Source organism: Balaenoptera physalus (genome assembly GCF_965194825.1).
Source record: "Balaenoptera physalus genome assembly, chromosome: 1".
Lineage (NCBI taxonomy): Eukaryota > Metazoa > Chordata > Mammalia > Artiodactyla > Balaenopteridae > Balaenoptera > Balaenoptera physalus.
Window position 1 is genome coordinate 9,862,493 of NC_138882.1, and position 14,191 is coordinate 9,876,683.

General features: G+C 40.2%; 1 protein-coding gene and 1 long non-coding RNA gene across 2 annotated transcripts in view; both read right to left on the reverse strand.

The window, feature by feature from the left end:
* Positions 1-6,286, reverse strand: part of CDC73 (cell division cycle 73) — an 89,230-nt gene extending 82,944 nt beyond the window's left edge. The window contains exons 1-3 of the mRNA XM_082426938.1: positions 6,031-6,286; positions 3,416-3,521; positions 396-465 (exon numbers count right to left, since the gene is read on the reverse strand). Coding sequence (XP_082283064.1) covers positions 396-465; positions 3,416-3,521; positions 6,031-6,161 — 307 coding nt within the window. The 5' untranslated portion in view covers positions 6,162-6,286. The remainder of the gene's footprint in view (positions 1-395; positions 466-3,415; positions 3,522-6,030) is intronic.
* Positions 6,287-10,519: 4,233 nt separating this feature from the next.
* LOC309644736 lies at positions 10,520-11,682 on the reverse strand. The gene is made up of 2 exons (XR_014254581.1): positions 11,630-11,682; positions 10,520-10,931 (listed from the first exon to the last, which is right to left on the reverse strand). It is a non-coding gene; the product is annotated as an uncharacterized lncRNA (long non-coding RNA).
* Between the last annotated feature and the right edge of the window lie 2,509 nt (positions 11,683-14,191).

Consider the following 14,191-nt stretch of genomic DNA (forward strand, 5'->3'; position numbering starts at 1 on the left):
AGAAGACAGATGGACCAGTAGAGAGTAGGAAGGTGGGGTACAGGGGGGCTCAGAGAACTATTTTAATGAGAGAGACCACTGTGTATGTTCTCAAGGGAATGGTGCTGAAGAAAGAGAACTGACGATGCAAGACAGAAGCAGCAATGTGCAAAGGCAGAGTCTCTGAGAGTGTGAAAGGAGATGAAACCCACACGCAGGGAAGGGGTGACTGGCCCCAAGAGTCAAGCGCATCCACTATAACAGGAAGGAGAAGACAGCACGTGGACACGGCTGCAGGTAGGGGAAGTTTTTAGTGGGAATCCACAATCTCTTCCCACTAGTTCTTATTTCACAGGGAAAAAAAAAAAAAGCAACAATGTCTATTTAAGAGTGAGAGCAATTTAAAAATTACTCACATGCTTCACCATTGAGATATCCAAGTAGATCTTTTCGGTCAGGTCTTCTAACCACCGGAATATTTTCAGTCTAAAGTCAAAATTTTAAAATAGATATCAAATCAATAACAATTATAAGAAACTTGGTAAAGATAAACATCCTGTAACGTCTGAATTTTATTCCAACATATCTTGATAACATATATTTAGAATCATGTTTTTCAGAAAATAATTAGGCTGTAAGAACCTAACAAAATCTTGACAATTTTTAAGCATATTAATTTTTGGTAACTTTATCCTCAAAATTCCAGTAAGATATACAAAAGGTAAGCATTAGAAATGAAACAATTACCCTATCCTCTTTGAAATACCGATTACAGTCTTTTTTGTCCCTTGGCTTATTCTAAGTATTTATTTTTGAATTTTACTCATGATGTTTTGCTTTTCGGGACAAATATCTTTTTAGTCCCATTGCTTGCTTATTTTATTCAAGGTTTCCAAAGTGCTTTCTTTTCTCACACCCAAACCAGACCTCCTCCAAATATGGTAACTGAACTGTTTCAAATAAACTAAATTAGCCACTAAAACTATATTTTCATAATTAACAATAAGTACATGTTCCAAGAACATACACTGAGGAAAAGATAGGCTTTTCAATAAATGGCCCTGGGAAAACCGGACAGCTACATGCAAAAGAATCAAACTGGACCACTTTCTTATACCATATACAAAAATAAACTCAAATGGATTAAAGACTTAAATGTAAGAATTAAGAAACAATAAAACTCTTAGGAGAAAACACAGGCAGTGTGTTCTTTGACATGAGTCTTATCAATATTATTTTGGATTTGTCTCCTCAAGCAAGGGCAACAAAATAAAAAAATGGACTACATCAAACTAAAAAGCTTTTGCACCATGAAGGAAACCATCAACAAAATGAAAAGGCAACCTTCTGAATGGGAGAAGACACTTGCAAACAATATACCCAATACGGGATTAATATCCAAAATATATAAAGAACTCACATGACTCAACGTCAAAAAAGCAAACAATCCAATTATGAAATAACTAAGTCATGGGAATGTAGTGTACAGCACAAGGAATATACTCGATAATATTGCAAAACCTCTGTATGATGACAGATGGTTACTAGACTTACTGTGGTGATTAATTCACAATGTATGTAAATGTTGAATCACTATGTTGTACACCTGAAAATATTTTATTATTGTATATCGACTACATTTTAACTAAAAAAAAGAAAAAAGAAAATGATTTTAAAAATAGGTATGTGTTGCTTAGGCACAGGGAAAAAAGCAGAAGACTATACAGAAAAATGTTAACGACAGTTGTTTACTTTCTACATTACGTATCTCTTTTCTTATCCTTGAGTGTGTATAAATTTTGTAAGCGGGGGGGAAAAATTGAAAAATTAAATCTGGAAAATGTATCTACTGTGCTACATGAGTAGTTTTCCTTTAATCTCCTATATTAGCAATTTGTAAAGAGGTAAGCAAAACAAATAAAACTGCATACTTTAGGCACCAAGTCATCCTTGGGCCATGAATTCAATGAATTCTACCATTACCACAATTTTCACTACTATTTTTATAATGTAAACTAAGGACAACAGAGTACGGGAAAAACATGTGGTTACACGATTACACAGTTATAAACCCTTTGTTACTTTACATAAGCAACAATGAACAAGAACCCTTAATATCTCTGGCTCATTGTCTTATGTTGAGAACTGACTATACTTCACTGCAGCAAACATTCTGCACATGCTCCTCAACAATAGAGATAAACTATATTTAATCACTTAACATTAATCTGTTTTTTAAAAGTTAGGTTAAAATTTAATTTCTGCTTATGAGTATAAACAAGAGCCCACCAATTTTTTTTGTGCTTGTTTTTAAAAACTAGTCTACATGGACTATCATAAATAGTTAAAATATTTGAATTGATTTTCTTTAAATTATTGTGTCTAAGTATGATAACATACTTCATCATTTGGTCACTAATGAATTATATATACGTTATCACCAACAAAAAAAAGTATGAGTATTCACAATAAAATAGGGGCTACGAGTAGGAAAAACTCATTTCAGAAATGGTCTGCTCACAAGAAAGAGCAAATAACACAAAGGAGTTAGGAGAAAACAAAATTTGTAGAACCCTAGACTTTTAGAATTCTGCCCTTTCAATCTGTCAAATATTTAAGAAATATAATAGTTAAATCTTACGTGACCAAAGGTCCTAAGGCCCACAGTTAACAATTACAGAATCAGTTAGGTACTACAGCCATTCCCCAGAGACGTAATCTAAACCTAAACCAAGTGTCTGGATTATCTTTATTACTCCAAAATGAATGGACTTATCCAACAAAACATTCTAATTAGTGCCTGATTCAGTTTTTAAAGATCTAATATGAGCTAACATAGCTTTATAAAGCGAGATGCTGATATTTTATCCCACTATTTCCAAAGTCTTAAATAGTTTCACCCTACATATTACTTTTTTCAATACATACTTGACACTAAATATATATTTCTTGTTCAGAAAAGCAGTGTTCATACACTCAGATGCAGAAAGCAGGCATCTTTCAAGCATCTGAAAACAAATGAATTTATCACTTAAGTATGAAAAAAGTTTATAAAATTGATTAAAAATTCATTTTAAAAAGCTGTCTACTAAACTTGGTTCTTTTTGATGCCAAAAAAAATTTTTTCCTTGCAATTAAGCTAGATTTCTGAATATCAAGGTCCTTCCACAGGCTCATAGATTTTTTAAAACATCCCTACAAACAGCCTTGAAACTTCTGTTGTTATAAACATTACCCACGTCTTACATGTAGAAAAATCACAGATTTAAAAATGCATAAATCACAGTGATCTATCTAATTTTGACCCTCCAGGAGACTTTCATATAGATACAAACAAACTTTTCATTCTTCTGATCTAAAACCCATGACGGAAGTTATCCACACCAAATGATACCAACTATCAAATCAAAAGAGTTTTTAAATGAATTCTACTTACAGCTGCACGTCGGACATAAACAGGATGAGATAGGTGCACATTATTAAGTAGAAATAAGATAGAATCCAATGTGTAGTATTCTCTGGGTTGGCCTTCTTTCCCAGTCCTGAAATGATTAAGACAATATTTTTACTCACAATTCTAATACAACTCCTTCGGCTTAATCACGTGTGTTAATTTATCTACACTCACTTTGCTATCCACGACGGATTTAACACAGCTAACAAAGATACACGTAGGGTATGAAATTTAGTAAGTGGAACTGTCATTTGGGCAAAAGGAACACAAAAGTAGATAGTGACAAAAAGCAAGAAGTAAGGAAAGCACACCATATTCATACTTTATTACTACAGACTTTTTAGAATTTGGCCCAATTAGGTTCTGGGCTTTGTCAATAGGGAGAGAAACCTAATCGGTTAGAGAGGATCTGTAAGAAAAAACAATCAAACTGATTAAAAGAAGCACAACTACGACTGGTGCTAAACTTCCAAGAAATGTATCCTGTCTCCTAAGTAAGATACTGCTGAACAACGTTCTTAAACACAACAATTAATCTCAGACATTTGAGTCTTATGACATCCCTCAAATTAAACCAATGACGTAAAACCCAAACTAATTCTACCTGTAATAAAACAATGTCGTCTAGGGGTGCAAGATCTATCCTTGTAAGCACATACTATTACCTGCTCAACAAATGTTAGCGTCCAATCCCACCCTCCCTATTACATTCTCTCCATCTAGAAATATCAACGTGTTATTTAAATTCATCTGAATACCGCCCAATACAAACAGCCCCAAACCTACTTTTCTAGCCTCTGCTTCCACTTTTCCTCTAAATCAATATATTTCAAACCACACACCACTTATCAATCATTGTACTGTGAAGTATAATATATGAGTCACAACCTGGTATTTCTTTATGATATATATATATATATATATATATATATATATATGTATATATATAAATATAAATAGAATGCACTGCATTCAATAAGGGTAAATTGTTTAATGTTATGTATATGTGTGTATTTACATGTGCACAGACAACAACAGTAAATGAAAATGTTTGTATTGGTGTGACACACTGCTGTGAAAGTTTAAAATCTACTATTCTAAGCTCTCCTTTCTCACTACTTGCTTCACTGAATGGCTGTCAAAACACTTCCTTTCCAGCTCTCATGCCTTTAACCACACAGTTCCCTCATCCTGGAACACCAAACCCACCATTTCACCCTCAGAATTCCTATCCATTCCTTAAGGCTTATTCATTTGTTCATTCACTTATTCAAGAAAAACCTGTATGTAGCACGTCTACATGCCAAACACACGTCCATGAAACCTTTCCTAACACCCCCAGGTAGAAGTGACTGCTCTTTTAAGAGCTGGAATGAGATTCTTATCAAGTTATGTCTTATCTCCTCTACTCTAATCGAGGTAACCTCCTTTGAGGCACCGACCCGGCTCCTCACAATTTTTCCTAGTTCTCCGATTGAACAGTCTCGAGTACTCAACCATTTTTTAAAGAAAAACCAATCAGTTAAAAACCCAATCAGCCCCTAGCTCCTATGGGCGGGGCAGAGGGCTCCTAACCTCTTCCATAGTTTGGCACTGCCCACATCAAGTTCTTTTCCCCAAAGAAACTCTTAAAAGTTGTTTTTAAAACCCAATCAAATGCAATTCTGTCTGGGCAAACTCCTTCTGGAAGAGAAAACACACAGAAAACTCAGAATGATTTCTCCATCAACATTTCATAAAGCTAATTAAATCGTAAGCCCTCGAGGCCAAAAGATAAAAAATAAAAACCAACCAACTAAACTTCACCTAGCTTTTCATCAACTCCTCCTAAAGCCCACTGCTCCCACTCGATCAAACAAGGTGAGTATGGAAGTTCTGACCCAGGGTTCTAGCTGTCCAGATGAAACACCACTGAGATAGACATCACTCAAAAGGCCCCCAACGATGATCAGACATCTCTCTCTCTCTCTCTCTTTTTTTTTTTTCGTTAATACATATGTATATATCCATTCTTTTTCAGACTCTTTTCCCATTTACTTTTCCCATTACTCCATTTCAGCAGGAACTTTCTCCCTAAGTAAACTCCTGCCTTCACCTCCAACAGATTCTGACTACTCTTCCAAAGTCACCGAATCTCTTTCCCGTCCTAACTTCAGAGTTGGTTCCCTTCTCTCTGCTTGAGGGAATCGGGAAAGGAAAAGGAACAGATCAGGAGCTGCAAGGGGCCAGCAGAGATAGTTACAGAGCAGCCGCGTAGAGAAAGGAAAAACTAAAGAACAAAAAAGAGACTTCTGGGCACCCGGCGGTGCGCTCCTTTCTGCACCTATGCACGCAGCCAGCACTCGGCACACACGGGCAGAAACAAACCCCCACGGCACCCTCCCCCGACGCTCAGAGGATGGACCGCTGCAGACACCACTCCTCCCGCTCCCTCCTCACCTACAAGTGCAACTTCTGCTCCTGGGAAAACTTTTTCCCCAGAGCACCGGTTTTCCTCCATCCCCATAGGGAACGGGGGGGAGGGGTTCGGGAAGAGGGGGCCCGGGGTCGCCCAACTCTGCCCCGCCGCCCCCCGGCCCCGGCCGCGCCGGACTCACCCCCAAACCACGTAGTTGGTTTTCACATTCTTGGGCCAGGAGAACTCGCCGAAGATCACTTCGTCCCCTTTCACCACAATCTCCTTCTTCTGAATGTTGTACTGTCGCAGGACGCTGAGCACGTCCGCCATCTTCGCCCCCCTCGCTGCCGCCCGCCCCGGGCTCCGCCGCCGCCGCGCCCGCCGCCCTCTTCGCCTGTCGCCTCAACCCCCGCCTCGGCCGCCGCCGCCGCCGCCGCGAGCCAACTGCAGCCGCACTGGCAGCGGTCCGCGCCTACGACAGCAGCTGAGGAGAGAGCCACCCAGGCCGCCGAGGACCCCGCGCTAGCAAGCAAGGCCCCGCCACGGGCTGCCCGCGGAGAACGCCTGATCTCGCGCCGCCAGGGCCCCCAGCGCCGCCGCCCGCCGCCAGGGGGCGCCGCGCCCACCCGGGAAACGCCCCTCCCAGACTCCCACTCGGCGCGAAGCCGAATCCCGTACCGAAACTCGGAGCGCGGGGACGCCGTGCCCACGTACGGCGCACGTACAGGGAGCATTGCCCGGCGCACGTACAGGGAGCATTGCCCGGCGCACGCGCGCGGGGCACGTAACTCATCCTCGCCCCCCGCCCCGCGCGGCGCGTACGCGGCAGGCGACAGGTGCGCGCGCACCTGCGCGGAGGGTCCGGAACCTCCATCCCTACAGCGCGCACTGGGTGCTCCACGACCCACCTGGAGTGTGGCCAGTGGTTCTCGGGTCTCTTCTTTAGGCAGCATGGAGTTTGGCGAGAGATTTGCAGAACCGGAATTACCTTCCCAACTAGATCGGACCCGCCTAGCAAATGGCCTGTAGGTCTTAGTGATTAAGCCCTCTTTGAAGGGACGGGTTTGGGGGAAGGGGTTGCTTTGGGGGTTGTTTTTTATTACGTGTTTTTGGTGGACTCGCATAGTGGAGAAGACCGCGTCCAGTGGAGATCAATCCCGGGCACTGGTGTTTGTTAGCTGCCTTTTGACCTTGGTCAAGTTACACACCTTCTCACAGCATCAATTGGTTAATGGAGAAAATGGAATTAGTATAAGGAGGTGAAAGCACCTAGCAAATCATCTAAATATCATAAATGTTGGATCTTCCCCCTCAATTCCTTAGGTGGTGACTTTTTCCATCCTGTCCTCTTCTCCCCGCCAACCCCAAAGGGCTACATTTAAATGGCTCTGTTCCAAGATGCTGATAGGAAAGTTAGAGAACACGAACTCAATTTATTGATAGAAATTCAATGTACTGTGGCCTGTTTACCTTAATTGAAACATCCCATAGGCCATTTTTAAAAATTTCTCTTACTATAAGCAGAAAGGAAAAGAAGGCAACTTTGTGATTGACATAACCAAATTCTGTTACCTGCTTTGAAAAGACTCAATTCTCGTTATCTGCCCTGCAGAGACATACATAGAAGAATGTGGTTCATTTTTCTATACACTCTCTAGCCATTTTGCAACTGAATTTGAGAAATTTTGGCTATTCTGCAAATGTTCCCGTTACTATGGTATTTTCCTAAACGTCACCCCAAACACTCAGGTTAAAAAGAACGTTTTTTATTTATCCCCAGCACTATCTACTCTATTTATACTTGTATCAGAGCACCCAGTACTACTTGACTGCCTCCCCTACAAAACTAAATGACAATAGACCTGTGTCATCCTATCAGGGTGTCTTGCACATTATTTGCCACGTTGTTGGCCCCTTAAAAAAATGTTAAATCAATAAATGTATAGATGAGTTCAAGGAAGTCAAAGTTTTGTGATAGATTAGGAGAGTCAACTTCAGTCCCCTCAGAAGATACTTAATTTTATTTCGTAAACAAACAACGATTATCTTAGTCCATTCAGGCTGCTATAAGAGAATACTATAGAGTAGATGGCTTATAAACAAATTTATTTCTGATAGTTCTGAAGGCTAGGAAGTCCAAGAGCAAGGCACCTGCAGACTCAGTGTCTGGTGAGAGCCTGCTTCCTGGTTCATAGACCTTGGTCTTCACATTGCATCCTCACCTGGTAGAAAGAGGAAGGGAGCTCTCTGGAGTCTTTTTTATATATATATAAGTTCCTAGTCACCCCTCCAAAGGCCTCACTCTTGGTACCATCACCCTGGAGTTAGAATTCCAACATATGAATTGGTGGACGGGCACGGGGACACACATTCAGTTTTATAGCAGTGACCAAACAGTCTCTCTTTGGGGATAAATCATGTTTTTTTGAGGGTAATGATTCTATTTTTTTCTTTTCCATTATAGTTTATTACAAGATGTTGAATATAGTTTCCTGTGCTATGCAGTAGGACCTTGTTGTTTATTTTATATATAGTAGTTCGTATCTGCTAATCCCAAACTCCTAATTTATCCCTCCCCCCCTCCCCCTTTGGGAACCATAAGTTTGTTTTCTATGTCTGCGAGTCTGTTTCTGTATTGTAAATAAGTTCATTTGTATCATATTTTAGATTCCACATTAAGTGGTGTCATATACTATCTGTCTTTCTCTGACTTCATTTGCTACAAATGGCATTATTTCATTATTTTTTATGGCTGAGTAGTATTCCATTGTATATATCAATATATATACCACACCTTCTTTAGCCATTCATTTAGGTTGCTTCCATGTCTTGGCTATTGTAAATTGTGCTGCTATGAACATTGGGGTGCATGTATCTTTTCAAATTAGTGTTTTCTCCCAATACATGCCCCGGAGTGGGATTACAGGATCATATGGTAGCTCTATTTTTAGTTTTTTAAGGAACCTCCAAACGGTTCTCCATAGTGGCTGCTCCAATTTATATTCCCACCAGCAGTGTAGGAGGGTTCCCTTTCCTCCACACCTTGAGAGCAATGATTCTTAAACTCAATGTAGTGAGATATGTCATTAGTTATCTGTTACTTGTAACAGTTAAAGGACTGAAAGTTGTAGATCATTTTGTTTTTAAATCTCTTACAATTACCCCACTAATGTTAATTCAATAATGTTGTGTCAAAATACAATAAAGGCAAGTAGTAGTGCTGAAAAATCAGAATATTAATTAGAAAAAAATGGAAAATTAGTCTTGTTTCTTGCTCAGATAAAAGCTGCCCACTTCTGTAGTCATCAGCTTCTAAAGAATTCTTAACAATCCTCAGTTTGGAGTCTCCTGATAGAATAAATGCCCAGCAATCAGGAGAAAGTGGAACATGCTTTTAGCTGCAAACCATGGATCCAAGATCGTCACCTTGGAGTTTTACCACTATGTCCATTGTTAACAGCGCCTGATAAGGATCTGTCCATCAATGCCCAAGGGCAGTTTTATTCTGATGCCTTTTCCAGATGACCAATCCCCAGGTTTTAGATCAAGAAGGGTCTGTTTTAGGTAGGTATTTTGGAAATGCAGCTTGAAACTGCTCGTGATAATTCTGGAGGCATCATAAATTTCTTGTAGTACTTATTAACGTTGCTCTGTAATGGATAGAATCTAGGATTGGAAATAAACTTTTCAAATGCAAGGGATGGCGGGAGATGGAGAATGGGGTTGGGGCATAGTTGTTAAATCTTGAGGAGATGCTCTGGCTTCCAGAGGGAGTGATCTTATCGCCATCAAGGCCAATGGCAATACGAAACGCAATGAAAGTTCAGCTTTCTGAGCGCTTTGCTGATTTTAGTTTTAGGATTCGATTAATTTTCTTTAGCTTTCCTAAAGTTTGTAGAAGATAGGAAATGGAATTATAGCTCCCCAGCAAGGAAAAACCTCTGCCCATCCTGAAAATAAACAAACAACAATCTGAACATATTCTTAACTTACTGCTAGAAGAATTTGTGTAAAATCTGTTTGGCAGTGTTTAAAGGGGCCTCAAGACTTTGGCTTCTGTCCATTTCCTACCTTTACAGTCATGCACAGATTATGTCCTTGGCTGAAAGGATGCACATTGGAAACATCCTCAGTGATACCCTTACGATTACCCCAAGAATGTTGGTTCCATATTGTTGTCAATTTATCTCTGCTACTGTGTTTAATATCATGAAGCATTCTGGTTAAAGTTCACTTTTATTATTGCTTTGTCCTTAGATGATAGCAAAGCATCTAAAGATTTTTAATTTGTTGTCCATTTTATAAAGGTTACTGTAGAGGTCGGGGATTCTCTTTGTTTTCAAAGCATTCCAAGGCCATGGACTTATCCAATACAATTATTACATACATATGTAATGTTTACACATATACACACATATATATGTGTGCGTGTCTATGTATATATACATATGTTTATCTATACATATGCATATATACATACCCTTACCTTTTGTCAGTAGGTTAGGTAAGAGAAATTTGGCATTCAAACTGATTTGATTCTGGAAGCACCTTATATTTTAAGGATAAATTTGAGCAATTTTTAATTTTTCTTTTTATGCATGAATCATCAACAAACAAAATTAAATCAGAAACATCCAAGAGTTCTTAGAGGTGTGTGTGTATTATGGATAGTTTTCTAACAGAGGTAATTTCTATTGGGATTCCTTTTGGTAAAGAAAGGAGGGTGCCTGGCCTTGGTATTGCAGTAATGGATAGTGGTGTGTAAGGAAAACAGTATTTTATAGGAGGTTAGGCAGCTAGCTGAGAAGTGTGGAGTATTTTTTGTCAATAGAAGAGTCTGCGTGGCTTGGGGAGTAATTAGGTTTAGTGGATACCCTGGAACAATCAACTGAAGTTTTCACGTTTTACTATTATTTGTTACAGCTGTTATACAAGATGGATGCCCTTTGGCTGTTGGATCTAATGAAAGACTGAAATAAGTAATAAACCTCTGAAGAGTCAGGATGCCTGACCAGTAGTAGTTCAGACTTTTCATGAACAAAAACACAAACAAGAAAATTTCCGCATGAGGGTTTCTTCCTTTGTTGTTCTAAAGCAACTCTGTAAAGAGTAATCTTGTTCTTGTCAAAAGTAGCCTAAGTGGCTGGTGTAATTCCAAATTGTCCCTGGCACAATTGTGCCATTTGGAAAGTTAAGCATATAAGTTGACATTATGGTGTGAAAACATGAGGGAAGCAGGTTTGGGGAAAGGAAGTGGCAGTTTTCAATTTCGAGGAACATATGAGAACTGCAATGTTCCCCAAAGATGTGCTTGTGCAACCTCACATCTCTGGAAGTTGGTCAAAGGCTGAGAATCACCAAACACAGGTTGGACAAACCTCTTGCTTCCAAGCAGATGGAATTAAAGGAATCAGGGACATAAAGACAAGACTAAGGAGGAAGTCTTTGTATAATTTTTAAATGGAGACTCAAGGCAAAGTTGGTTCAGAGGCACTGGTCTGAGTAGACCTTCTGTGCTCATCAGCCCCAGGACCAGCTCAGGATAGACTTATGAAGTCTCTGCCTGTCCTATTCCCATAGATTTTCCTCTAATAGACCACTAAACAAGCAGACAGACCTCAGGGGGGAAAAAAAATGTTAGGAGGCTAGAAAAAGATTTCACTAAGGAGCGGTTCAAATCTGATCAGACAACAGAAGGATCCCTTGAGACTTTATTCCGAGGAAAAGAAAATAAAACTCAACGTGAAGGATTTCAACAAAATGTTGAAGCTCAACTAAACATCATTTTACCTCCCCACTCCAGGCATGATGGCCTTAACCAGGAGAAGATGCAAGAGATTTGAGCTGTCCAGACCAGGAAGTTGCAGGTCCCATCTGCAGCTGTGAGGATCTGAATCAATCTTGGTGGAAACTTCACTTCTGTCAGTGACCTTCAAACAGCAACCACCAGGAGCACATTGTGGGGAGAGGCAGTCCACCAAGGGCCCTGGGTGTCCCTGCCTGTTCTTACTGAGGGTGCCAGACTGCAAGGCTTATCCATCTCCTGATTCTAAACAGTTGCTGTATGAAGTTGTAGAGGCAACTAAATGTCAAGGTAACTTCAGACTCCTGCTCAACCCCCAGGCAAGGGGGACTGGTTTAATGGCGTCTTGCTGTAACCTTTGCTATTGCTCAAAAAATGCTGGACCCTTAGCCCCATGTTCTTTTACCGTAAAGGAACCCACTGAATATACTGGTGTCATCTGGCCCTCCACATCTCCCTGTTAAAATTGGGGCTTAGGAAACCAGTGCAAATACGCTGACACTCTAGCCACTGTTTTCAGTAATAAAGCCCTTCTTCATCTCTGATCCAGGAATCTCATGTCTTTTGTCATCATCTATGAAACTGATACAAATTAACTTGTCAGCTTGCAAGTGCAATAAAATCTCAGACCCTTCCCAGTCCTTGACCAGGAGTTGGCAAAATTTTCTGTGAAGGGTCGAATAATAAATATTTTAGCGCTTGTAGGACATATATGGTCTCTGTTACATATTCTTCTTCGTTTGTTTGTTTGATTTGAAACAATCCTTCAATTTACAAAAATCACTTGTAGCTTTCAGGCCACAGATGGGATTTGGTCTAAGTTTGCTGGCTGTTGTTCTTGATACATTTATTGGTCAAACAAAGTTGGGCTTATTGACTGTTTGCTATAAGGAAGACCATACATTATGTGTATCTGTGCAGTATCTCTGTAAGAGGGTGTTAGGATTATTATAGGCTTTGGGACTGGTGTTAGGTAATTTGGGGAAACACTTAAGGATGTGGAGCTTTGCTCTTCTTTGGATCCTGTCAGGAAGCAAAGGTAAACTTATGACTGTGGATCTTAATTTTCTCCAAAACAGAGATTGACAAACTTTTTCTGTAAATGACTAGATGGAAAATATTTTAGGCTTTGCAGGTGAACTATGGTCTCTTTCACATATTGTTCTTTGTTTGTATTTTCTTTTATTTTTTTACTTTTTAAAAATGTTAAAAACCATTCTTTGCTCAAAGGCTGTATGAGAACAGTCAAGGTCCAGATGCAACCTCATCTCGAAGGTGAGAGGAATAAAATGAGGCTGAAACTGTAACTAGCAAACTGTAATGACCCCAGTAGTGGTCATTTTAAGATGTATGTTCAGATATGATTCCTGAGTGGTCTTGTTTTGTCTTGATCCATCATGGTCACAGAGTGATCTTATCTGAAGTCGGTGCCCTGTGAAATTATTTATATTTAACAGGAGAATATCATGACCTCGCTGTTGGTATGGATGCAGATCCTGGATGTCAAAGACAGCGTTTCTCTTTGTCTGTGAGTGGACAGAGGGCTAGACTGACTTCTTTGACTACCATTGCCTTGACAGTGCCCACCTCAGGTGCCCTCTTAGATTTACACAAATCTAACAAACAGGTGAACAGGTCTTTGTTCTGTGCTTGGCCCTCATATCATAGTGGAAAGTTGGTGATATTGGAATTGAAGAGACTTGGGATCAAACTGCAATCCTGTCACCAATAAGTGTAGCCTTGGTCATGTTACTTGCCCTTCCTTTTTTCATTACTAGTTAGAGATAAAAATATTCCATTGTGGGCTCTGGTTTCAGACTACTTGGATTAAAAGCCCAATCTGTCAACTGTATAACTCTAGACAAGTTACTTAAACTTTTGGTGCTTTGGGTTCTTTATATGTAAAATGAAAGGTAAGAACATACCTGCTTCATAAGGTGGCTAAGAACAGTAAATGAAAAAACATGTAAAGTACAGATGATCCTTGAACAACACAGGTTTGAACTGCATGCGTCCACTTACGTATGGATTTTTTTTTCAATAGTAAATACTACAGGGCTTCCCTGGTGGCGCAGTGGTTAAGAATCCTCCTGCCAATGCAAGGGACACGGGTTCAAACCCTGGTCCCGGAAGATTCCACATGCCGCGGAGCAACTAAGCCCCCGCGCCACAACTACTGAAGCCCGTGTGCCTAGAGCCCGTGCTCCGCAACAAGAGAAGCCACCGCAATGAAGAGCCCGCGCACCACAAGAGTAGCCCCTGCTCACCGCAACTAGAGAAAGCCCGCAGGCAGCAACGAAGACCCAACGCAGACAAAATAAATAAATAATAAATAAATAAATTTACTTTTTAAAAAAATAGTAAATACTACAGTACTACAGATCTGAGGTTGGTTGGGTTCCCGGATGCAAAACCTTGGATGCGGAGGAACCAAGTTTACAAAGAGCCAACTATGAATTACATGCGGGGATTTCTGGTTGTGAAGCGCCCCTAACCTCAGCATCGTTCAAGGGTCAACTGGAGTTCCCAAGTAAGCTGTTGTTTGCCAAATGAGTTT